This window comes from Branchiostoma lanceolatum, chromosome 5 (genome assembly GCF_035083965.1).
Source record: "Branchiostoma lanceolatum isolate klBraLanc5 chromosome 5, klBraLanc5.hap2, whole genome shotgun sequence".
Taxonomy (NCBI): Eukaryota; Metazoa; Chordata; class Leptocardii; order Amphioxiformes; family Branchiostomatidae; genus Branchiostoma; species Branchiostoma lanceolatum.
The window spans coordinates 14,596,532-14,624,526 of NC_089726.1; the positions used below are offsets into that span (position 1 = coordinate 14,596,532).

Consider the following 27,995-nt stretch of genomic DNA (forward strand, 5'->3'; position numbering starts at 1 on the left):
TACATGTTGTACAAATGGTTTATTGGAACAGGTTGGACCTACAGACATTATAATATGGCTGATCAGGTGCTGATGGGGGAGTTACAGTGTCTACCTACTGGACCCAAGTAGTCTCAAATCAACACTACCTGGGACAAAAACATCCCAGCTACAACACAGTCTCCATTGTAATATAATACAGTATAAACAGCTCCCCCTATCAGATTAATGTGCTACTACATCACTTCATACAGATTGATGTTCTAGCAGTAAATCTCCGATCTTACAAGTGGTTCTGTACGTGCACAAATGTTAACCAGAATGAATTGCAGAAAAAGTATAGCTTGTGTTTCCCTCACTGACTAAGCAACAGAGGGTCACCACTTCTTGTAAGTCAGTGAGGGAACACAGCATATCCTTGTATGAAAATATCAAGAAAATCTATAATACTCAAAAATTTATCTTCACTTAACACATGAGGTTTTCTTACCCCACTGTGTTGGATTAATTGAAAAGCTTATCATAAGAGGTTAAAAATAATAACAAGAACTGATTAACTAAACAATACAATATAAATTTTAGAATATAATACATTATCAAAAATCTAAAAGGTAGTGAGAAGTAACAAGTGGCAACATGCTCTTTAAAATATACTGTACCGTTCTTTGGTCAAAACAAAAGACGCTAAAGATGTGCTCAGTTTTTTTCAAAATCTTGACTGACACAAGTCTCTAGGTTTAGATACAAATTTCACTTTCTCAATACACTTCCAGCTCTGAATCAACTGGTTCCTGGACTGGTCATTTTGTCACCTTTGTCCTTCTTTGATATGAACAAATATCTTGACGTTTGGCAAACAGGAGTTTCATACTCCACACAAGATCCTGGCTATTACAGTGAACTCATAACCAAGTTTACAAGTGGTCACGACATCACTAACAGTGGGATGTTAAGTTTTCTGACAGGTTTTCACACAAAAAATCAGCACCATAACGAAATCAAGTCAGAAGAACTACATAATCATGCTAGGCTGTCGGGACAGGAGTTATGTATGCAACTCACAGTCAGTCATCTCTAGGACCTGCTCTTACGATGACGTTGCACATACTGTGGAGGTGGCCTGGCTGTACATCCTACTACATGTAGTTACTTGGTTAGTAAAGGATTAAGACTAGGCCTGGCGGTATAATAAGGTTTGTACAATAAATAAATATATGGCACCTGCTGCTGACTGGAATTGATTAGTACTTTATAGGAAGAGCAAATACTAAGAATTTTTTTTACACTTGTTGGCTACATCATGATCTACTGTTGGCACTTGTACTACCATCAAACTGACAAAATACTGACTTAAACCTGTCCTTTGTGTGATGGCAAAAAGGTAGTTAGTTCACACGTGTTGGACACAAGTGAGGATTGGCTGTACAGACTCCTAGTTTTACGGGGGGACGTAGGGAGGGGGTGAGCGGTAGGGGGGTGCGATGACCGGTCTGGTTCCCCTGCTGCCCTGGGGGGTACTGAAGGGGGGCGGTGGCTGGTAGGGCGGGGTGGAGAAGTCTTCGTCAGGGGTGTGGGGAGGGTCGACGCCCGGAGGCATGTCGGGGAGGGGCACCTTGGGGTACTCGGGGGGCGGGAGTGGGGGTTTCTCATCCTTCATGATGACAGGCGTGGAGGAGGTTGTGGGTTTTGTGTCCTCCAGCTCGTCAGCAAAGATGATGGGGATGCCCTTGTTGACGAAGGTGTGCTTGTCCTCCTTGGACAGCTTGCCCTTCCTGCGCCGGCGGTACAGCAGGAAGATGATGAGGCCGAGCAGCAGGAGGATGGCGGCACAGATCACCGCCGGCAGCACGATGTGCAGCCACTTGTCGTCGTCACTGGTCACACGACTGCCACTGTTGTCAATGACTGGACCTACAACACAAACATTTGGGTATGTTTTAGAACAATAAGATTTTAATTCAATCTATACTACAGGATGAAAATATGGAATAAGTCATTCTATTCTGATAGCAGAGATCAACCTATTATCAGTTCTTACATCAACAACTACAAGCTTATTTGATCACACGAAGTTCGAACAAATCTTTCTGTGGCACAGAAGTCGATATACGCATCATCAATAAACTAGAGAATTTGGGTACATGCAGTGGGGGCAGTCTGATCTATTCTGTTCGTCTTGCACATATTTCTGGATATAAAGGATTCCATACCTTCTGGTTTGTCAGTTCCATATCCCTTATCACAGGGCCCAGCAGGAGCCACGGAGACCTTCGTCACGATGAACTCAGGCTTCAGGGCCTCGATAAGCTCTGGGTTGATCTCTCCATCCTTCATCAACTTGGACCTGAGCTGTGTGATTTCCTCGGAGGGACAGGGGTAGTACGGAAGGGTGTTGTTGCTCCATGAATAGATGACAGACCCAGCTTTGAACTCCTGTACTGTGATAGAGCTTGTGTCGCTCTCTCCATACAGCTTGGCCAACTTCTCCATCAAGAGCAGCTGCTTGTTGACATCGTACTTGAACTTATCAAAGTCATAGTCGATCCTGACACTGAACTTGTGGTTGAACTGTTTGGTACGAGGCAGGACTTGGATCTCGAAGGCATCTCTGGCCACTGCACCTGCACTGTCTAAAGCAGCCATCAGATACTCCCCTGTACCCACATGCTCTCCCATTGGCAGGCCATACAGCTCCTGGCTGACGTCGTCGAAGCGGACCCAGGAGTTCTTGGGCATGATAAGTCCGTCGATGTTCATAAAGACCAGCTTGAGCTTCCTGGTGTTGCCATCCTCCACATCGTAGAAGGTGTCCATGGGAATCTTGAAGCGCAGAACCTCTCCCTGGTACACGGTGACACGGTCGATGTGGTTGATAAGCTCTGGTGGAGTGTTGGGTTCTGTGGGAACTTGAGGAGTTTTGGGGAAGGTGGGTGTTTCTGCAGTGGTTTCTTTCTCTGGTGTAGTTTCTTTCTTGGGTGTAGTTGTGTCCTCTGGTTTTGTTGTCTTGGGAGTTGTTGTCTTTGCCGACGTCTTGTCTGGTGTTGTAACAGGTTGTGTAACCTGTGTGGGCGTGACTGGGACGGTGAAGACTGGTGTTGGGGTGACGAGCTCGGACCTGCTGGGCACCACTGTGCTGGTGACAATGTCAATCCTGGTTGGCCTTGGTGGCAGCATGGTTGGAGTCTGCATCATGCTGGCCGACATTGTAGGCTTGGTCCTGGTTCCTCGTGGAGATGCAGTGAGGAACACCCTGGTGTCAGTTGGCACGACCTTGGATGGCGCAGGGGTGGGCTCCAGGGTGGCCGTCCTCCCCACATCTGTGAAGATGGGAGAGGCTTGTGTGGGGATCACCCGTGTTGGCGGGATGGCGCTGCTCTCGGGAGCATCTGGAAGCACCGGGATGACAGGCACCGGCGTGGGAGTGGGTCGCAGCTGCAGCTGACGCTTCATACGCTTGCTCAGGTGAGGCTTGGGGCTGGTCACGTGCCATCCAATCACATCGTAGCCCAGCTCACGAGCCATTTCCCCACTCTTGGCAGTTTCCTCCACACGATTCACGCCCCTCAGGTTGCTGGTGTCACTACCACACCCCACAGTCCAGGAAAGCAACATTCCTTCGGAGTTGGCCTGCTTGACATTTCCGGGCCCTGCCATAAATGCTGATGCATCCAGGATCCGTTTGTTTCCCATAGGCAGCAGCTTGAGAAAGTCCAGGGGTACCTTCATGTGGGCCTTCATGCCGGACAGCAGCTTCAGCTTGTCCTTAGGGTACAGCTTGTTGGGGTCTGCATCCACGATCACAGTAACCATGGTGAAGGGTTCTCCAGGAAGGCACACCACGCTGTTCTCCACATTGCCAAGGTAGGATGCGAGTGCAGGGGCGGTGGTGGACTCCGGCGCTGTCTCCGGTACCACGTTGATGGAGAACACGTCACTGGCCTGGGATGGCGGGTCGGAGGTGTTGTTGGGCTTGCCGATAGCGGTGACGGTGATGTAGAGAAGTCCGACATCGCTCTCTGCTGGGGTGCAGATGAGGGTGCGGTCCTCACCCACCCACTGGACCCAGGAGGGGAGTTTGTTACCACCAGCTGCAGACACCTGTAGGGCAAGGGAGGGAGGGAGTCTCTGTCAGCATGGTTTACCAGTATGCAATACAAAACTACAAGGGTATCTTTGATCGGCAAACAGGGTTCAATGGCCTTTTCTTCAAGTATTCCATGAAACTTTGTTCTTTGTACAAAATATGTACACATGTTCAAATTTCCCATAAACCAACCTGGTCTAAAAAGAAAAGAAAATCTTCCTACAATCCTTTTCCCAGGACCAATATAAGAGTATTGCTCTTAATCACAACAGTATTGTAGACATGAGCTGTGAAATCTGCATATAGCAGCATTCGAAATACCCGTCTGCAATCTGCAAATTGCATAAAGATTTTCAAGATTGCAGAAGAAAAATTAGACAATCTGCAATTTTGCAGAAAAAAAAATGAGACTCGGGAATCAATGGCTCTCAATTCAGGAGATTATATAGACTTACTAGTAGTACTAGGCAAACTAGAGGCGCTGTAAATAAACTGAAGCCCACAGCGCCGCGCAACATGGCGGCGTTTCGGTGCGTTCCGACTGCCTGGTGCAACTTGAGGTCAGTTTGTTCGGGGGGTTTCGACACTTTCCGTGGTAACTTCGGGGACGAATCATGTGAGAAAATGTCAAATTCGTGCATTTCCGTCAACCGTCGCTAATCTCCGCGGTCACGATCTCGGGGTCGGCAAAACCCGGATGTTTCTAGCGTATGTCGCAAGCATGCGATTTCTTCAGAGCCCGAACTCGAGGCATGGGCGCGATGATAGAAGGAACGAAACGGTGGCCACAACATTAGCTCGTGGTCCTTGAAGTCCAGATGGCAGCGATGAAGTTGAGAACTACTCGGATAGATATTGAGCACCGCCTTGTGTGGAAAAGGCGGAACATAATTTTTCTCCTGTGCCGACACAGTGGGGAGGGGGGCACCCACGTGAAAAACTAACATCGCCGGGCCGTCTCTGGAGATCTCTGAAGTCTCCCCGAATGTCCGAAGTCGGAGTCCGATGTTTGAGACCGATATCAATTTTTCAGATTTATACAAAAAAACTACACAGAGGCCAAGGTTTGCGTGAAGGCATTCTATTTTGAATTTTACATTTTTTCTCGGTTTTTGTTATGTTTTCTGTGGGCCGTGGCTGTGTCACAGGTCGTGCGATCTTATTTATTAATCATAATACGCATCAGAACACGTATTTCTCGCAAGGATATAATTCCTTTGTCCTCCTTATCAGGCAGGCTGTTGAATTTGTTTTTAATTTTGATACACATACTGAAATGATCAAACCAATATTTGATTTGATTGATATTGAAGAAATATACTTTTGCTGTTGCAATTTTCGCTATTAATTTGAATATTTTTCACACACATGCATGTTATTCCTCTTAAAAATTTTGCTAGTGATAATCAAAGATAGAGTGAGAGAATAAAGAGTTACAGCAATGTTGCAAAGCTCTAGATATAATGTAAGTAAGTAGGCATTATTGTTGAGAATGTTGTATCATGGAGGCTTGTGTATTTGCAGAAAATATTTTCTAATTGCAGAAAAAAATTTTGACATTCTGCAATATTGCAGAACACTGAAAAAAAGTATTTCTACCACTGATATAGCTACCCGGGAGGATAGGATGTTATCATGTCTCATTCTTTAGGGATCAACTTGAAATTGTGTCTTAAGAGCAAAGCGGCCCATAAATCTGAAATGTGTGCTGCGGAAAGCAACATGGGGATTTAAGGGAATCCTATCCTGCACATGGGTATCAACAGTCGCAGTTTCTTATTTCACAACACTGAATCCTTCAGGCTCTTATAATAATATCAGGTGTATTTGCAGCCAGTGCCACAGGCAGGTACCCAATGTGTTCATTTGAAGTTCTGCAGAGAATAATGATCAACCATAACTTTGATATCTAAGGACAATTCATGTGATGAACTGCATTTTTTCAATGCATGTCATGTCTCTGTATTTGGTAAACCTATCAGGAATGCCAGTGGCAGAAAGTGTTGTCAGAAGACCAGGCACGTATGACATAGGTTCTGCAGGGTTAGGTTTGATTTGGCAAGTGTCACCAGGGAAGGTCTAAGGTCAGGACAGGTCAGGAAGCAGCTGACACAGCCCCAGGCTGGGATGTCAGGAGAGGCTCTGATGGGGGAGAACCAACTACCAAGGGTCATTGTTCATGCAACGTTCCAAGGTTATACAGGGCCAGGAGTGGTAACAAAATATTACCAGTACGTGACTGTGCTTTCTAATCTAGTCCTAAGTCAAAAATTGGGGTAAGGACCAAATACCTGGAAATGTTGACTTTTGAAACAAGAGTTGTTAAGATTGATTCAGAAGGTGTTCAATCATCCCTAGATGGTCAGAATATTTCAGGGCAATGCTGACCCTATATGGCCAATGTACTGCCCTTCAAGATTAGGCTTGGTTCATGACGGAGTGGCTTGGTTCTCTTCATGATAGATGGGGTCATTACAGTTGCCAAGGTCGCACTGCTTTTCAAGGTGACCTCTCTGCACACCAAATATTTTAACATTCCATGTTCGACTCTTGCATGAATTGGTGCTTCTTCTGACATTTCCAGGTAATCAATATTCCGTGCCTCACACTGATTAATAGGCATTTAAAATAAAAGTCCGATATAGGCTTTGAAAAGAACCAGAACTAACTTATATTTATATAGGAACAAGTAACTTATATTGCTGGAAGTCTGAGAACTGTAAAATGTCACTTCAGTTAATATTCTTTTAATGGCCAAATGTCCACAATAAAAAAAAAAAAAGATTTTAATTAGTTCAATACTAAAAACTAATTCAATATAATGTTTCTGAGGATATCCTTAAAAAAAAACAGACAAAGCAATTAAGCTCAACCCAATGGTCTACTTAATGACCTTTGACTCTCCTGTCCATTAGGCTACCAGCTTTGCACCTTACATTTAATGGATTTTGTTTTTCTTTTCACCCTGTTAAGTTAAGTCTGTACCGGGTGATGATGCCTAGATACTTGGTGATCACGCCCAGAAAGGTCTAACAAAAGCAATTTCAGAATATCCATGGCAATTGATTATAGGATATCTATACAAATGTAGGTTAATTGGCATATATTTCACCCCCTCTGCCATAACTACCAGTAGATGGGGAATCTGGTTTGGGAGGCGGCAGTGATTTGGGGGAACTCTGATCAATACTGCTTCAGTTTCCTGGTTGTATGGATTCAACTGGGACAGGGGCTGATGAAGGTTGGCCAGTGTAAAAGCAGAGGTCGTTAGGGTCACATGTTAACAATGGTGCCTGCCTAGAAGCAATGCCTGTTGCTTTGGGGTCAGAATCAGCTGTCTTCTGTATATATCACTGTCAACCTTCCAAAGCCCATTGTCTCATCATTGTCACTGGTAGGGGTGAGAGGCTCTCTCATGTTCAATGCTTTGTTCCACCACTTCTGCACAAGGATACAACATCAATTACTTTTGGCACTGCGTTTTGATATCTGCAAAGAGAGAAATTACCTGCCTTAGAAGAATCTATGAAACTTTGAAAGCATATCCCTTTGGATCACATCAAGGTACACTGTAAGTTCTGACTGTCTCCAGAGATGCCAGAAATGCTGTCATTTAAAAAAATTCTACCACTAAAATGTTTGAAGTTTTTTCTAGTTCAGTCCTAAGCACAGCAAGTCTCCCACACCCCCAGTATGATTATACAGCCTTATCCTCCAGCCCAGCTGGACACAACACTCTGCCCTGTAATTTGCTGGGATGGAGCCATCCAATTATACACCTGGGCTAATTTCCTGCAAGGCTGGTGAACCTTCTACTCCCCCTTTCATGTCCCACTTTGGTATTCCAAGGATGGTGTGCAACATCCCATACATCCCCAAGGGAACGGGCTGCATTCAGAGGCCACAAGAGGAGTCTGGGTAAATTTCAGGGGTGGCTGGAGGTTTGGGCCACAGCAAGGGTGTGTGGACACCGACTTCTGTCAACAAGTCACCCAGTGTCTGAAAAGTAGAGCCCGTAATTTCGGCTATGTTCTGTGTCGTGCATGGCACATTAACATGAAACCCAAGTGTTCTGTTTTATCTGGCAGAAAAATTTTCCGAACTGTCATACTGTCAAGTTTAATCACTTTTTAAGGCTGCAACTTTCAGGGCAGAGCCAGGTCTTGCAAATATTGAGGTTTTGTTGGTGAGGTAAGTGCAACTTCAAGTTCCAAAAAGGCTGTCAATGATTTTGTCAGAGGTTAGCAGACCTGCAGTATTCAATTCTCTGCAAGAGGGCGCTACCAGCCTAGGTACCAAAGGAGAACTGTAGCAGAACTAGTTTGTTATCTGGTGTCTGTTGCTCCCCCAGTGAATCCTTCCTGCTGGGTACATGGAACCCTTCACATGGACACCTTACTGATACCCTGTGATGTAGAGCAGGTGTCTGTCCAGGTCTCCCACATGATAGAATTAGAACACATAGCTATGTTCTGACACAGACAACACCCAGGGATATTTAAAGTGTGGGCGCAAAAGATCTGAGAACTCCCTTGACATGTAGAACTTCCTGGTCTATTCTGAATCACTTGCGACCTGATGGAGTAATGTTAGAACACATCAGAAACCCAACTGACATGACTCAAATATCTCCCAGCTAGAGCCTTTCAGCATCATGCCTCCCATGATGATTGGATATGATAATCACATTTGATAAGTGCATACTTGTTTGCTGAGGTCCAGCTTTTATCCCCACATTTTGCCAGATGTCTGTTTGCTATCTAATCAGGTCAAAACCATCCCCAGCTGAGGCCTGTGTTCCTGATGGGCATGTTTGTCCACATTCTGTATGATAAACGGGGTTTTATTGTTACATCTGCACCAATTTTAGATGGTGGTGGCTATCTTTCCCCTCCCGGCACTGCCTGGCTGGGATTGGTACTGTCTGCTGGAACAAAAGCTAGTCATCAAAATACAAGGACAACTTCCGACCTCCTTCTCTTGGTTAGGCTCCCGGAGATGTTCTGCCTCGGAGATGTACTGCCTTTGCAAATATCATCAACCTTCATAGATCTATGTACTGGTCTTACTTACTTGGCCTTTCTGTAAAGTAACTTCTCAACCACATTTAGAATATGTACCTACTGTAAAGACACTTTGTAACCACATTTAGAATATGTACCTACTGTAAAGACACTTTGTAACCACATTTAGAATATGTACCTACTGTAAAGACACTTTGTAACCACATTTAGAATGCGTATCCTGCAGAGACACTGTTTGAAATATGATAGAGTTTGTAACATGACACATGGTACATGGACTTGGTACTCAGATAGCATGACTGAAACAAGAGTAGAGCGGATTAGTCACTATTTATTTATTTTGACCCTGCATGTCTCCAGGAGATCAACCTTTCAGACTAGAAAGCACAGGTTTGGAATCCCTAGTAATAGTCTATATTGAACGGTGCATTACAAGCATCCAACTTCCTGCCATGCCTGATAACAGTTCTCCCAGAAGAAGAGTGTTTCTTTACTGCCCTGCTGATTCTGGAGAGGGTCCAGTTCCCTGACCACTCCCAGTATTGGGGCAGAAGTGAGTGTGTAGGAGGATGACTAGCCAGGTGAGGGCACACAACATGACTGGACAGAATGGATCTCTGAGACACATGTTCCACCTACACACGTAATACTCTCGCCCACTCTACTGTAAAATACAAGCCAGATTTTCTTTTCAAAATTGTGGATTAGGAGGAATAGGGCCCTTATTTTCATTGTCAGGCATAACAGACCTAATCTACAGACTACAGTGACTACACATATCTACAGTGACTGATACAAATTCCAGCATGTACCATAAACCCTTGAAGCAACAATAACATAAGAATAACAGATTACCAGGGAAGCACACCTTCCAACAGACTCTTTGTTATCTTCCCTACAGTCTGTTTGTGCCAGCAGACATTCTTATATGTGCCCCCAACTGCTGCTAGTATAAACTAACTGCTCCTGGAAAGATTATCTCCACCCAAGTTGGCATGGCTACAAGGTTGTGATTTCTACTGGGAAAACAAGAGTTAAGATTGGAATGAAAACCTTTGGGCTGGCCCCTTTCCTAGCCCGCTACAGGGAACAGTGTCGCAACAGCAGTATAGGTTTCTTGAACCTTGCTATCTGGTATTGCCATTTCCAAGTGATTGCCAATGGTAATTTCACACCACAACCTTTTCTAGAGCTGGCTTTCGGCCAGACATTTGGCAATATCCGCTTGGTGTTGTTTGCCACTGTTCAAAAAAGAGAGATTACTGCAATTGCTAGACAGTAGTTTGGATGGGTGGACAGTTACAAGAACATCTGGTTCAGGTATAATGCACAGTTGCACAACAACTCAGTTGCTGTTGAGTTTGGAGATTGTGCTTGACCTTCTAATTGAGATTCTCTAGGGTTACTACTCCATGCCAATCTTTGTAGTCTTCACGCAAATCTATCTCATTAGAATATCTTCTAGTTTCCTTGATTCTGGTAGACAAGTTGAACGTGTGTTTGAAATATAGAACTTGACTTTGAGTAGTTTGGCCTTCCTGGCAGCCGAAGCCTGAATCCTGGGATCGTTAATCTCAACTAGCCAGGGCAGACCTGGGCATAGCTTAGGGAGCATTGTGCATTAGGTGATGAGGTCCCAGGAAAGATTAGACCCGGGACAGTCTGCTGGGACATGTCCTCCCACATCCAGTTTCAAGATCAGTATTTGACCTGCTGACATAGCTTGTGCAGAGCTGGAATATTTCACATATCTGTAACCAATAAGTAATAGATAGGACCCGGGAACTGTATGACTATGTGGTTTTAGCACTGCTCCGCCCACCCGAGGAGTTTGTTGGCTCCCGAGGGCGAAGCCCGAGGGATGCCAACAAACTCTCGAGGGTGGACGGAGCAGTGCTAAAACCACATAGTCATACAGTTCCCGGGTCCTATCTATTTTACCCTCGGGAGCCAACAAACTCCTCGGGTGGGCGGAGCAGTGCTAAAACCACATAGTCATACAGTTCCCGGGTCCTATCTATTTTAGAACCCGACTGTCTTTCCGAAGCATATAATACAAATATATATATCAAACGTTTTTGTTGATGTGAAGGTGTTTGTAGCAAAAAGCCAAAGGAAGGAAGTTAAAAAGTAGAAGCTTCCATGGCCAGACCATGACGAATCTTCTAGCACCTCTGACCTTAGTGGGACCAATGTAAGTGTTGCTGCATAATTAAAAGAAAACAATCCAGCCTGTTTCTGTCATTCAAATTGCTGGCGCCAAAATTGAATCAGAAAAACTGACACCTTCTAGGCTCAGGGCAGGTTGTCTGGGTCAGGCCCTGGTGGAGAAGTATCATGTGATGATTTTATCCAATCTGGTTGCTAAAATTTCACCTCTGGCTCTTTCAGTGTGCGTTTTGTGCTCTCTCGGTCAGGATTTCACTTGGCAGGCTCCTAAAGCCGAGATGGCCTCTTTCAGTTTCAACATGTTTGGGAGTCAGTTCTTACAGTTCTTTCTGGCCCCCGATCATCACGACAGTCCAGTCACCTACCATCACAGCAGTCAAGTCCGGGACTAAAGTTGGCAACCCTGGCAACTCGATAAATCATGCGAATGGACTGAAAATCATCCTAGACCTGTGGCTGTATCATCTCTTTGTGACAATTTCCTTGTACTAAGTTGTAGCATAAGAGTGCCAGACTGTAAAATCCAGCTTCAAGTGAGTTCGACCCGTCTTGATCTAAACCGTAAGTTTGATTCTGTTGTTCATTGTGCAGATGTCAAGATCAAACTGATTTTGTTAACCCCCAGATTCTTTCACTATATTTGCCATGAGTTTGTTGAAACTTCAGATTGTAATTTGTAGACTGTTTTTGAAAATGACTGCCATTTTCCTTCAGTTTATTTGCCATGACTTTGTCGAAAGTTAAGATGTTGTAGACTGTTTTAGAACTGGAAATGATCAATAAGTATGAGAAATTCCTTGTTTTTCCCTTCTTTCATGTAGTCACGGTGTTTCGGGAATTGTTGTTGTTTGAAGTTGAATAAACTGGTATATGGACAAGGCTGCCTTGTAATCCCTTTGGTTTCCTTCTGAAAGGTGGTGTCTCTGTGTTAGTCTGATTGACAGGTTGGTTAGTGCATGGGCGTCTCCTTGATAGTCTGATTGACAGGTTAGTTAGTACACCCCTGGCACTTGGGGGACCCTACTATGTGGATTTAGTCACAAGAAATCCCTGCTCCTGATTGGCTGAGGGAAGACGGTCGGGTTCTAATAGTGAGGAAAGTACCTTATTCTTATCCTGATCACTTGGGCTGGGCAAGAATCTTTTCTGCTTTCAATAAAGTTAAATGTCATTGTATATAAGAAACTTGATCCCTACTGCCAGACTGTGACTGACAACCTATTCCAACCTAAGGTCAAAGCTGCCTGATGGCTGATTAATGAATGCTCTGCACAGCTGTTTCTTGTAAGTTGCCTGCCATCTCTTGTTTGAGTCTGGAGGAGCTGTTGCAGGGACATTGTCGATGTGAGTTATAGGAAGGAACGGCCCATCAAGACAATTGTTTCAGTTGAGTCTGAGAACACACTCAACCTTTCAATGGCTAAGAAGCAACATTTCAATGCCGTTATGTTTTTATGTCTTCTGGGAGGGTCTGTATGATGCAACTCTTCCATGATGTTATACACTCTCTAGGCATAGTGATGCATATTTACGTACAAAAGAATGACATGCACTTACTGGCTGTCAAGACTGGAAATAAATCATGCGACTCAAGTGGCAAGAATTGGGGCAATCCTGCACTGATCTTTGACATTTCCACTATGAAGTTCTACTTCTATAGCAGCAATTGGGCCATTCTTCCCTGTAAATTTATACCTTTATCTACTCCAGCCCAGGGATGAGGAAGTACTTTCCTACCTTAAATGACTTTGTTAGGGAGCTTCAAAGGGCCATTCTGCTTCCAGGGCCAATATTCCTATCATCAGTATGTCTGCACTGGTGGCAATTCTACACGATAACTCATACTAACAGAATTATCTCTGTGGTGCTTTCGAGCTGTGTTGCAATACCAGCTGAGATTTACAGTGGGGAGACACATGGCACTCTCCTAATTGTCTCTGATATTAGATTGGAATCTCATTTTGCTTGCTTAATATTCCAAGTTACATGGGGAAATTAATGACCTGCCACTTTTGGTGCTGTTCAAATGACATCAACAGCTATGAACCGTTTCTTGATGGAATCAAACATCCTGCTTTCATCTGACGAAATTTACAACATGATTACATTCCTGGCAGGTCTACAAGCCACTGTCACATGAATGACAATGATAATTTTTTGTTTAATATCATGGATTTCTGCAAGCAAGAGATAAGTAAGTATGGGAGACAGGATGGAGAGACTCATCTTCATGCCACACCAGTGAGAACTTGACAACCGTGTGAAACTCCTACCATCCTACCCTACTGCCAAACAAACTGTCAGGAAGACAATTTGTCCTCCTTTGTCTACTGAGTCCTGTCTCACTATGAGGGGCATCATGCAAGGACTAATATATCTGTAATTGATCTTGCATTGTTGTGTTGGCAGGTACTCTCCAACCAAGGCCCTTTACTAGACATTAAGAAGGTTTTATGTTCCCACAGATCTTCATAAAGCAGGCTTCCCCTCCAGCATTTCCATCCTTACATCACTGATAGCATTCTTCTACCAGATACGTCAGTTGGGTTTGCTATAATGGCTGCGAAACTGATAATACCACCAGGGCAATTCCGTGCACATTTCTCCAAAGCTACTCCTACGCCGCCCATATACTTCACCTGATATACCTGCCATTTCAAGTTAGTTATAGGTGCTCTAGTGGTTATCTTACACAGGCAGGAGGGACTATCTCCACCTCCCATTCCTCCTGTTTTCCCTCTCTCTGTAAGATGAATGTCTGGTGAGTGTAAGGTTGTCACAGGCAGGTTTAAGTAATGAAGATCAGCTGCAGGTATTAAGAGTCACCTTTGCTGGGTCATCACTGAGTCACAAGGAAGAAAACAACTGGCTTGCCAGGTATCCACTGTCTCAAGAGCAACATGGTAATCTTTGAAAAATGTGCTGAAAACTTTATCAAACTTATTAAGGAATCTGCTGTTCATCTAACCAATGAGGTTAAAGAGACCTTCTTGATCTAACAACACCATCAAACACGACTCTTCAACAGGATTGTTCAATAGAAAGTACCCTATAGACTGAAATGGACGGAAGATGCTTCTTTGCTTTTATACTAATTGATGAAATGACAAAGAAGCAGAGTAGAGGAAATGTACAGGAAAGAGATAAGTGCTGAGAATCTGACTCAACTTTTCTAGATCAAGATCAAGCTTCAGGAGAGCATTTCAAACATGGCAAGCTGCCAAATCTTTGCCACTAATAATTCACTCTGCTATACAGGATCAGTCAAGTGTCTCCATGTACTTCATGGGAAGCAACCACACTGATACAAAAAATCAGACATGTCAAGGGCACAGCTTGTAGGAGTCATAGATGCAGTAGGAATTATTCAGTCAGCGCTAACATTCCATCATCGATAATCCATGAGAAATTTCAGCAACTTTGCCATCAGATTTGGCAAGGAAATATGCATCCTGCCAATTCTTATGCATATATTTATCTTCAGACATTTTCAAAGGCTATCTTGGACATAATTAATCCATTAAATATAGGTCTGAGGATGGGGAGCGAAAGTTTAAAGCTGTTTGTTGGCCCAGAGAAACTGGGGGCTCGACAGACAGCAATCAACCTCATCATTCATGGATTCTCCAGCCAAAGGTCGGCCCAGAATCAGCAATTTGGCATTCAGGAGAAGGAATTCAGATGTGAACGACTTGACCTAACATCACAAATGCAGTCATTACAACTGAATATCGGCTGCTCAGGAAACATGGAAGGATGTTCCATGGCAGACTGCCAAACTGGCTTACAGTGAGGCTTGCTTACAACACAGACAAGATACGAGGGGAGAATAATAGTCACTGGGGATGAGATGAACACCTACATAGACATTATGTAAAGTTTCCACAAAAATATCATTACAGAACAGGCAGGCTTCCAAGAAAGAAGATCAGACCATAGATGTAAACTTTCCACAGGCTAATGCGCTATCTGACTCTTATGCAATTCTTATTATCTGTTTGGTTACCTAATTGTCACAATTCACATTTTATGTGCACCATTCTATCAATCTTTTTCAATTTCCAATGCCTGGTTATAACCTAGATAAAAGGAGATGTGAAAAGATGAGTTCACTGCCCCCTCCTGAGGTGATTACTGCTGATTGGTATGGGCTTCAAGGTGGCAAATGGCTGGAATGGTGGCTGAAATGGGCAGCATAAGCCATGGGGGATGGTTTAATGAACTCTGGTGTTAGGAACGATGTGGCACTGGCTTATACAGAATGGCCTGAACTAAAGGGGCAGCTTGGTAAGGTCAGGAAATTGTACCTGAAAAGATTTTCCATTTCATTCCTAGATTAATGATGTTGTGAAGCTTTTTGTGTACAGTTGCTTTGATTGAGTTCGAAACGTTTCTTGCACGGTTTTATGTCAACACATTAGATTTCTTTCCTAGCAATTAATTTTCAAATCTGTTAATTTACGAGTTGGCTTCTCAACTTTGAAAAGTACTGTAAATGTAATGTCAACTATCCTTCTGACAGCTGCTGCTCCAGGCCCTTCTGTTTTTGGATTTACTCTCTTATGCAAATGTAACAATTTTCACCATTGGCAGTACTTTTCTATTGGTTTTGACACAAAGTTGCCAATCAGATAACCTCCAGGGGGCCAAATGCTGTTCCTGTTTGCATACTCACACCCTACTCTGATTGCAATAAACAGGAAGTTATTCACTACAGAGGAAGTCTGTAAGGAAGTGGGTACAAGTTGACTGGGCAGATTAATGAAGTGCACTTGACAAAGGACTCTTATATCTGACAGACAAAACTTCTTCACAGATTGTTGGAAGATAAGAATAATGTTCAAACCAGTTCTAACATTGAAGTCTGACTGGTGTTAATTTCAATATATATAGAAATGTTTAGAAATTTGTGAAAGAACTCAAGGAATTGTCAGGATAATATTTGAAATTAACAAGATATTACGAGTGTTGCAGAAAAATGTTGGTACATTTTATATATGACTTCCCTTGTTCCAGTTAACCAGCTGGTTCTTGAAAAGTGATGAATTTAATTGATGGCCATATCAAAACTTGGAGACCCCAATTATACCCCAACCCTTGCCATTGAAATCTCTCAGTGGAAATCATTATCTGCTCCCTGAATGCACAGCCCATCCTCCTGCTCCTGAATTTTTATGATGCCTCAACCTCCAGTTTTCTGACAAACCCCAGAGATTTGCCCCAATAAGCGTGCATTTTGTTCCACCACTTTGTGCCCTTCAACAACCGTGCTCAAGAGGTGGCAATCAGGACACAAGGACTAATTCTCGCATCAGTATTCACGTGGGGTGGTGGGAAACTTGTCGTGCATGTTATGAGCATTTTACCACCTTTATGGCCTACATGTGGCCCTCCCAGTGCCTGTATCCACTTACCAGCTCCCTTTATTTACGTTTTGAACATCTGGTGTTCTACATATATGATGAAAGCCGCATTTTTCAGACATGTTAGAATTACCACAATGTCTTTTTTTTTTAAGAAAGCAATTATTGACATAAGATTAAGAATATCCATCAGAAAATGTCAATACACCCTATGATAAAAACACTTTTAAACAATTGGCTTACCTGTAAATCATTAAATCATAATGCCTGCATTATCACATATACTACTTTATATAGAGGCGATAAATCAAGGATGAGACTCGTACGTACCTTGTACTTTGCAATGTCGCCCTTGAAGGCATCTGGAGGTATGGTAAACTGCAACAACCTTCCGACAACGACGGTGAGGTCTGGGACACCCCACAGGACAGACACGGGAACATTGCTCTTCACTGTCGCATCTGTTACTGGGGAAACGGGGTACATTTCGAGCCACGTGATGACATCATTGGATTCGTGTTTAGAAGCACCCACTGCAGAAAAATTCAGCAAGCACACCACTAGCACTGCTAACAGAGTCCCTGTGTACGTCAATCTGGACCCGGATATCGAGCCTCGTCTTCTAGGGGAATATGTACAGGAAAGATCTACGAGAAGGCTTGGCCATAGCACTGCCATGTTGCTCTGATTTGCACTGTCCAAGTTCTGAGGGTGGCAGCACTCCTGTGGTTGGTGCTGGGAGTCACGTGACTTGCAGGCCGGCTGCTGGTTGGCTGACGCCGTCATCTTGGCAGGACCTTCCCAGGAGGTCACTCTACCACAATCAACTCTGAAATGAAAGAAAAACAGAGGGTCAGCCTTGTTGATTGCACCTGATTAAACCTAATCATCATGAAGAATACATGGGTGGAACAAAGCACATTGGCAGAATATACACCAAAAATTACCAGCCCCTAACAAACAGCCTAGATCTCCTAATCTCACCAGGGCAAGCATCCCTGAAGCAGGGGTAACCAGTAATGGGAAGCAGCTTTACTACAGAAATAAACACTACTCCAGCAGCATGAGGTCAGGGTTGAAAGCATATTTGCATTCAGTATCTTTGCTACTGCATTAAAAATCTGTATCAGAAGTGAGCCAATTTGATTAACAGTCCTCATAGATAGATAACCAAAAGTTCTTTAAAAAGACAGGTATTTTCTTGTTTTGCAAAGAAATGGCTGGCAGTTTTCTTCTCTCATCTTGGCACGATACAGATGGGGACCAGATAAACTGTCAGCCTGAACTTGCATGAACAGCTGTCACCCCGCATCAAGCAGTATCTTCCCCCAACCCCATGCTGATTTAATGTGTGAAATTTCACAAAATGGGGCCCATTGGAACAAACATGCTTTATGCATGTTCACACCTAGAACAATGGATACTTAATGGACCAAATAAATTGGAAAGAAAAGAATTAGATGATATGTTGATTCTTGCATGGGCTGTTGTTGGTTCAAAAAGCGACCCCAGTTGGATATTCTGTTGTTTTCCACAAATCAAGGGCATCTGGACACCATGTTTGGACTTGATACTGCAACTAGTCATGCTGTAAAAATTCCTTCTTGATATGGACCATATGTAGATTTAACTGTCCAGTTTCGCAAACATAAGATCAAGACGACAGATCACCAGAAAAATCTTCGAAAATTGGCAACATAATCACAACTATATAGCACAGGCTGTGTGACAGACTGTGCTAATTTCTGTCTACATTTTAAAAACGCAGTTCAAGAACACAATGTAAGAATCATTCAAGAGAGATATCATTATCCAAACAAACATAACGCTGGGTTATGCTCACTCAGTCTGTCTGGAAACAAAAGCACCAGGAGGAAAACAGCTGCAGAATATCTACTCAAGTATTTGACACCGACCCCAACCCTTTGGTCTGTTAGTAGGGACTTAGACAAAAACTATCCCTTTCTCATAATCTCAAGAGCTTGCAACTATGGTTCAGTTCCTTCACTCTTATGGAGGTCTAAGTTAAAAGGTTTTTTTGATAGTAGATTCTTTGTTCCGTACAATTAGCCCGTTCCTATGTGTATCACAGTGCAAGATGAAAGACTTGGAGAAACCTTGGAAACAATCGAACACTAACGAGGCACTTTGTGAAGGCCAAGGAAATCCCAAGTCTAGACAACATTCTCTTTCTGAAGCAGCAAACTTCCAGCAGATAAGGTAAAAAGCAGATTTCCAACTCCCTTTTTCTGAAGTTTACACATGGAATGTTGCAGCCACTACACAAACTTAGCTTCATTCCATCAAACCAAAGCAATGCCCTAACCTACTCACTCCTCACACGCAACCCCTTCTACTAGCAAACAGAAAACGGTAAACTACTAACTGGACTCTATGCACAAACACAACAGCAAGACAGAACAGAGAACTGTAAAACCTTGTCCCTTTAAGTCTTATAAACACATGGAACTTACCTAAATATTTGTCAGAACGTCTAAATACTGTCCACTTACAGCAAGGTCCTGCCGCTCTCTTCAGATTATATTACTGACTGATAAGGAACAGACCACCAATGCTCACAGGGGTGGGCAGGATGAAACACCATTATTATGATAATGAGCCACTGATTCCCAGTTTGTTTGCCTTTCTGATGTTTTTAAAAGATTGTGATACTGATATAAAAGGGATCTATGATTGATGATTGCTTTGTTGCCTTTGCATTTGGTTTCTTATCAACATGGAAAATCTTAAATAATTTGTTCATGTTGATAAATGATATGAATATAGTCTGACTCTGCAAAATGACCTAGGCACCTAGCTATTGAAAAGTAATGACTGTTACAATAATCATCCCTATAGAGAAGTGGTATCAACCAAACATAAGTTCCTGGAAGCCTGTTTGAAACTGGAATAGTCCATTATGGCAGGAAAAGGGGTCACCAGATTCCTGGGTCCATGCCCATCTGGTGTCTATCAGTAGCCTGTGCTTTGTAGCAATTACTTGCAAAAGAGGCCCTCCTGTGGAGAGAGGTCCACAAGTTTTATAGACTGGCCTGAGAATAGACAGCCCTTTGAAGGGACTGACCATTTGATGTTGTACTTTTAGCATGGAATGAAAACACTAATAAAACTTTACGCCATGTTTTTAACAGTTTTCTTCCTCATTCACCAGGGGACCTGAAAGGAAATATTTACTTTGCGGAAGCACTAATATACGAGAATACTTAGTTAAAGCCCAACTGTCAGAGCTGAGTTACTCATTGTTTTGCTTTCTGTCAACTTTAATCAGCTGTAGCACCAGTATCATGAGTATGGATACAGTACTTTATGTCCAGTGTAGTCAACTTGAGAACAAGTACCTGTTGCTAGCAATGGCGTCATTTCCCAAAATACAGACATACACATCAACACCCCCAGACCCTGCCACTGGAGCCCAGTTCTACTCCAGTGGGTGATGTGAAACAACTGGCCCTGTCTAGACGCCTGCCTGGTGCTTCAGGTGAAACACCAAGCCAAGCCTATCTCAGCTGTCAGAAACAAGGCCCATACCACATCTGCCCAGTGGCCACCAAACTAATTGCACAGAGACAAAACCAACCTAATAACATTAACTCATCTTAACCAAGCAGTTTCCAGTTTCAAGTAGACACAACAGTCTCTGCAGTCGCAATTAATCTGCAGGAAAATAAGACAGCTCTTGCAATATTCTGATGAGGTTTTTGTGAAAGCGAGAATCCTTCTGTGTGTGTTAGAGGTCAGCCTTGTAAAAACAAAGACCCAATTACATCCCCCCTACACAGGCTCTCATCAGGAGGGACTGCCCAGCTTGTGGAGCGAACTCCCCCTGGGCTAGGTATGAAGACATGGAAGCCACCTCAAAGCTTCAGGGATGATGAGTGCCTATCTCTATGTGCACACTGCAGAAAATCAATACAACATACATGACTACACTCCACTCAATCAAAGCAACCCGCCTATCTAATTCTATAATTCTTCCTGAAAGAAAGATGTAGGAGGAGAGCATCTTTCCCAAACAGAGTGCAAGGGATAAGGACTCCATGATATTTCTGTACTGTGGACATTCCTCAACATACCATCAACTTTTTTATTTCCAATTTATCACGTTTTGGTAAACTTATTACGCTAAAAGCAACAAGATTAATTTGCCCCAGCAAGAAAAATAGGGAAACTGACATTCAAAAAATTCCTTTTTATCAACTTGATCTAACAGCCCATACAGGAGAATGAAGAAAAAAATAATAATTCATTTGTTCGAAATATTAGAACAATGGCATCTTTATGTAGCCTTGAAGGTATCTGTCATCACTGGCAAATCAATGCAATTTTTTGTGTAAATCCCAGAAGATTCCCTGACTTATTAAACCTCTGAAATTTTCAATCTGTGGCTGGTACATTCCAATCAATCTTTCAGTAACATTCCATGGTGGCTGGCTGCCTTACCCTGGTTCCCCTCCCCAGTCAGCTGTGTCTGGTGAACAATAGGTCTCCAGGAATACACAGCAGATCATTAGGAACCTGTCCCAAGTAAATTAGGGACAATTTCCAGTCATGCAAGTAATCTGAGATTTACAGACATAAATGAACTGAAGTTCTCGGATTACCAACATGGTTAGAAAGTTATTTGCATAAGAGTAAAAGGGTGACTACTTCTTTTCAATATCATTTTGGTCCTTTTCCAACACCTCTTTGATGCATTGAGATAACCTTCAGACTGTGGTGTCCTACTTTACAGTCTATTACAGCAATTTTTCAGTAATAGGGAAGCAGTAAACTATGCCAGGTAACTGCCCCATAAATATCCATTCATACATAGAAATGTACCCTAGAGAAAACATTACTTGTGTGCAATACTTCCAATTTGGTGGCACACAAATAGCTTCACAACTGGGAAGGTCTGATAAGCCAAGACACAATATATTTCCTTCAGGAAGATGTATCAATAAGTCAATGAATCTCTCCCTTGAGCAGAGGATCCTAGCCTCCTAGACAGCGAAATGCATCACCAACTAAAATTGTGGCATCTCAATTGCCATGACAAGGAAAAGGAAGGATTAGGGTTACAAGTGTGTCTGAAGATATGACAATAGTGAGAATAATGCTCCCTCCCTCTAGGGTATTGCCTACTTAATGCAGCTTAGAATCCACTCCAGGAAGATTAGGAAAAGTGGAAAAATTGGAGACAAAGGAAACCCCTACAAACAGGAACAGGATTTCTCCAACCATACCAGGATTTCTATACAGCCAGCTAAATGGTCTGGAAAATGTGTTTGCAATGGTAAAGTACTCTGGTCCTCATTACTGTAAAGAAAACACGCTCCCTTCCTAGTCTTTTCATCGTTACCACAGGCCTACAATGTAATACTACATTATAGACTGGTATGGTAATAACTTACAAGATGGCTAATACTTCCTTGTATATCTATGCAAAACAATCAACTCTTTGTCAAAAGAGTTTCCGCAGCTGGAAATAATTCCCCTGAGAAGCTCTGCGGCATAAAATATGAGAAAGAAAAGTTAGGTAACTGGTACATTTGGCAAGCATACTTAGCACTTACTCACATTGCCATCTGAGGCATCATGTGCAGGGACCATTTCAGAGTAAATGCATTGTGCTCTACTCTACACCTGTAATTGAGAGATGCTGGTTGTCCTCTGGGGGAGGCCAGGCGCCAGACCTGCTGGCAGGGTGAGGGGAGGCCACAGTCACCCTGTTGTTGGAACAGGAGACACCAGTCTGCTGCTGGCACTTGTGGGATTTTGCCATGGAGAAAGTGGCAGAACCATTGGGGCTCACCAAACACATCTTAAACCTTACCCTGCATGCTAACCTGGCATACCAGCCAGGACAAAGGTGTGTTGTTAAAGAAAGTCAGGTAGCCCCAGAGTGATTAATCATTTCAAAGCAGTATGGGAGTCTGCAGTCTGTTTATACTTGTTTCAGAAAAATTACACAACAATGTCTTTTAAAAAAAGGGTTTCCTTCTTTCAATGATACAGGATAGTACTCTTGATCTAATTTAGAAGAAATTTACACCAAAAGAGAACTTAACCCTTGTCCTGCTAGACTTTTTTTACCCTATAGTAGTCCCTGTGCTGGGCTTTTTTGACCCTATTTAAAGGAGGGGTACTGCTTTAACTTTGCTATTTTTTTGATACTTTGCCCACAGAAAACTCTATAAAGTTATATATCAATACAAAGCTAAGAGTCTCTACTTTTCAGAAATATATTGCAAATTTTGCCTGCACCTACCTGTATTGATTGATAATGGCAATAAATCAATGAAAAACCATTTTTTCAAAAATCTTTTGTATTGAAGTATCTGAACCATATAAAAAGTACCAATATCAAAGCTGCAGCATTCCTGACACATCCTGACAACATCAGAGCTATATCTATGATGAAGAAGTTCAACCAGGTATCTCATCAGGTAGGTTTATGACCATACAATGTCCACGGTGCTGAACTGGCTTTTCTGTAGAAAAGCTGAGCCATTTAGAATTAGTATACTTCTTTCTTTACCTCTATTACAATCACTTTCCTACACATCAGCTGAAAGCTTACAACAGGTATTATCTTTGGAATTCCAAACAAAGTAATATCATTGAATACAGAGGTAATAAAGATACAAAAGGCAATAAAAAGTACATTATTCCACAAAGTTTCCATATACTGCTGCACCAACACAGAGGTCTCTACCAAGACTACAATGTTGCTGACCAGTCTTGGCAACATCAGAATGATACATGTGAAGAAGTAAAATACACAGGTATTGTAACAGGTGAGTACATGTATATGGTTGTAGACTGCCCTTGGTGCTGAACTCACTTTTGAGCAAAATCTACACTCTCATACAGAACAGTACACTTCATGCTGTAGCCATAGAACAATTGACATTCTAGCTTTCTATACATGAGTGGAAAGATTATAGTCTAACCTTTCTTGTCATATCAACATACAGCTGTTACAATCTATACTAAAGGCTATATTATAATAAAGACATAAAAAGCAATAAAAAGTACATTATTACACTATGCTTTCATATGCCTTTGTATAGCATCAACACACAGTTTCTACGAAGACTACAAAGTTTCTGACCAGTTTTGAAAACATCAGAATAATATATCGTATTATATGTAAAGAAATACGAATTGCAGATATTATAACAGGTGAGTATATGGCTATCGAAGTCTGAGACTGGTCAGCCCCACAATAGAAATCATGCACCACTTCCCCGCCAGCGACCACATCCACTACCTCCTCGGGCACGTCCACGCCGTCCTCGGTAAGTGCCCCGAGCTCTTCCACGGCTAAAAGTAGCGTCAGCGCCGCTTTCAAGTTCATCAGCAACGTGTAAGGGTCCCTCTCCGCTTGCCCCGACATGTCTTCGAGGCCGATGTTGTGACTCCCCGTCTTCGCCAGAACTGTCACTGATTTCAGCGGAATTTTCACTTGTTAAAGGATATTCCACCCCTGAATCGTTCGTGAAAATGTCCTCTAGAACGTCTTCGGCCGTGTACCGATCCATTTTGGCGTTTAAACACCGAAATTGCCGCCAGAAATACGGAAAATATCGCCCCGAAAACATTCCAGCAGACGACACGGCATCATGGCCGCCTCATTAACATATGGCCTCATTAACATATTACGCATGCGTCCTGGGACGAATTGCGCAACAATAATTTTGACCCTTGACCCCGACGATGTGGCAACACTATGTTACTTCCGGGTTTCGGGGGTTACGCGGGAGTGAGACGCGTTCGTGCCGGAAATACCCCCAGCGCCTATATATAGGCGGTCCGCAGGACCCGCACATTATGCGTAGCGCCTATATATAGGCGGTCCGCAGGACAAGGGTTAAGGGTTGTCAACAGGAGGACCTACAGGGAAGGTAGTAAACACTACAGTTACAGGATGGGCAGATGATGGACATACCTGTCACCAAGTCACATGATGAAGGATGTACAGCATCTGGGATAACAGTTTGCACTCCTTTTCATACAGAGAAAACTGTTTACCCCGACCATATAGACAAAAACAATATTAATCACATTCTTACTAGGAGCCAATATTCACACTATCATACATCTGTCTCCTTCTGAGGTAATCTTATAACTTTTCACTAGCAGTTATCAACAAAAAGTGACATACTGTGACCATGTCTAGTCAATGTTTTGACTTCCCAGAGAGAAATGGAATGTCTCTTTGAAAACATATTTACAGTTCTCCTGAGAGCAGTATCTACTTTATGATTACAGTGTCCTCCTCAACGTTCTGACTGTTCAACATCACAAGTCACTGCCAGACAGTTAGACAGACATACACCCAAAGGGACTTGGGATCTGTTGGAAGCTCAGGTGCTTACCAGACATCATCTGTCTAGTCAGTCCCCATGGAACCTTCCTACATGAACAATTCATGGACACCTGTGGAGGGTTGTGTGGTTTAAAATAATAACCACCCTCTGTCAAAACTGCTTCCAGTTTCATTTGTCAAAACACACAATATTCATTATGATCACTGTTGAATGGGGAAACATATTTCTGATAATCAAACTTTGCTGAGCCTGTATGCCCTTTTTTCTCTTGGAAATCCCATTACTGTACTATCAGACCTTATCTCCTTGAACACCTGACCGAGTCCATTATCCTTGTCCACAGCAAGCTTCTCCATAAGAGGTTTGTAATGAGACCAGTGGAACCAATAGGACTAGTGTGATTACCAGCCTCCTGCCCGTGCTGTTGGTGTGATCCTGCCCACTGCTGCATAATACCATCAACAGCCACATATACATTCCCAGCATGTACATATGGATTTCCTCTCAAAGACATCCTAGCTCTCCTCTGGAGAAGGTCTTGCAGAAAGGCTTTCCGCTCCCCTTTAACCTAAGCCTTTCAAACCAATTCAATTTTCTGATACAAATCTCAGAACTCTCCAGGTTTTCTACCCCCTTCCTGTGGGGGCCCTGGCTGGACATTTTACCACCAAGCTGTTCAAACTTCCAGTGAAATCAGAGCATAACGAATAAGGTCTTCCCTTCCGCAGGTAGAGCCATAAAACGAGATGGCAAAACCATTACATCAGGTAAGCATTTAGGGTAAATTCCATCATCCAGATCCTCCGCACGACTAACCATGCAGTAAGCCCGGTCATTATGGAAAAAGCAAATATGCTTTGGAACCATCAAGGTATGTGTGCTGCCATTCCTACTGATACAACAGTTGGATCAAGGAACTAATTACAGGGGCATTTAGAGCTTTCCGTTGTGTGGAAGCTTTATCTTACCATGCTTCAAATGCAAGATAGGTTTAAGATTATTCTGACTTGGTTAAAGGACTGAAAGTCAACATCCTTCATTCACTCTGAGATAAGCAGGCAGGCCATTCTGTATCTACATCATCAAGTGTCAAGTGCCAGAATTCACAAGAAGATTGGTGCCTTGATGACTGGGTCACAATTTGTCATAAAAACAAATACTTCAGACCTTCCCTACCAATTAGTAAAAAAATAACGACCTTCGAAAAGATTTGGGGCCTTTAGCTATTTTGTTCCAAGGCAGCTCTGGGGATAGTTATGTCGAAGGACAAAACCCCTGAAAGAAAGAACTCCCTGGGTACTGCAGCCATGGTACAGGTATGTGACAACCCAAGAATGTCTGGCTGCCTAAACACACAAGAGCTTCAGCCATGGGTGTAAAACAGACATGAAATTATCTGGTCTATTTCCCAAGCAGTATGCTTTTCACCCAGCCAAAGGACTTTATGCCCTTGAAACTGTACTGAAATTACCTGATAAATGTACTCGTAGCACTTGTGTTTTTTAACAGACTGCGGTCCATGAAGTAGCATGACATTAATAGTGCCAGACATAGAGCCCCTGGTTGATGTGTACATTTCATAACAAAGGGTAGCATGGATATGTTTGTAGGCAGCCAGCCATCCCACTTGTCAGCGGCATCAAATAAACTGAACAAAACAACTGCAGCAGGCACAGATGATAAATACGGCTTCTTAGAAGGTGTCAGAATAGAAGGTCAGATGATCAATAGTACCGGTGCTGATTGTCTGAGATTGCCTCTCCAAAGTGTGCTGTGGATCGAAGATTAATGTTCTCTTTATGGAGCAAATTAATTGTACAATGTGCTGCGCTATAACATTGCAACATATATCATAAACCAAACCATCTCAAGATGTCAAAAGAAATCTGCAGTACGTGGGTGTATGACATTCACTGCTGTGTGCCTGAAGCTTTCCGGCAGGGAAGGCTGAAGATTCTTTTCAGCTGCATCCTCCGTGCTGGAAAGTAATGATGCATATTTCAAAGGAAGCTGTTGAACCCAGGGGCAAACCAGAGATGGAGGAATACAAGAGGCTTCAAGTACAAATAGAATGGAGGCAGCCTTATGTTTACAAAGGGAAGGAAGAGAGACAGCTTACCACAGGAACAGCTGAGGCTATAGCAAGGCTGATGGTCTGACAAATGTCAACAGCATCCATCTTGGATTTAGGGGGAGAGTCAGTAACTCTCAACATTGGGCGGGCATGTCATCCTTAGAAAGGAAAATGCCCACAAAAAATGCTTGCCCATGTTGTAGAAGTTCAAAGTATCAACGTAACAATACTCTTCTGACATGATCAAGTGATACGAAATAAGATGTTGTCAAAGAAAAACCACCCAATCTTGCAAAAAGACTCCGGTCTCCCCTTGAGAGTCAGTGGTCCATTCCAAGAAGATTAATTACCAACATGTGGAGCCAACCGTTGCCTTCCAGGAGGGAGGCTGCAGCTAATCCTGCATTCTTCACTCAATGCTGGAAGCGTGTGAGAAATAAAACATTTTCGAGGGACATGACCTCCTTTCCCTTGTCAGACCTACCCAGATCTACAGTGTACCAAACATTGTTCTGTTACCACAGGTGTAAGATCCTCCTAGCAACAAAATCCAAGCCAGATTTTGGCCGAAGGAGCAAAGCCAGCCCAGTACTGCCCCCGCTGACCCTTCCCTCCTCAAACATGCAGGGAACATTTGCATGTCCAACACACAGCAGCATGCCAGATAAATAAACATAGCCCCCATACAGTACTACACATAAGGACCTTATTCAACTGGCTTGTAGCCTCCTGAAAGGATGCACCCAATAGTCTCAAATCTTCCACTTGAACCCTGGCATCACCTTTGGTTTCTCTGAGTTCTGCTGCAGAGGCTGGTCCTGGCTGGACTTGGCAGGAGGCAGACACTGTGAGCTGGGGGAGACTGCTGGCCAGATGGTTTGTGTTTACCACAATCAACAAGAACCAACAGGCGGAGGGACAATCCAAACACCAGTGCCTCAGAGGGGTGGCACCAAGCACCCAGGA

General features: G+C 43.1%; 1 protein-coding gene across 1 annotated transcript; it reads right to left on the reverse strand.

Annotated features, from left to right (window-relative positions):
- Positions 1 to 4: 4 nt before the first annotated feature.
- Positions 5 to 27,995, reverse strand: LOC136435355 (dystroglycan 1-like). Its single transcript, XM_066428789.1, has 4 exons — positions 27,812 to 27,995; positions 16,950 to 17,448; positions 2,190 to 4,077; positions 5 to 1,890 (listed from the first exon to the last, which is right to left on the reverse strand). The coding sequence occupies exons 2-4, from the start codon at positions 17,403 to 17,405 to the stop codon at positions 1,418 to 1,420; spliced, it is 2,817 nt and encodes a 938-aa protein (XP_066284886.1). The 5' UTR covers positions 17,406 to 17,448; positions 27,812 to 27,995; the 3' UTR covers positions 5 to 1,417.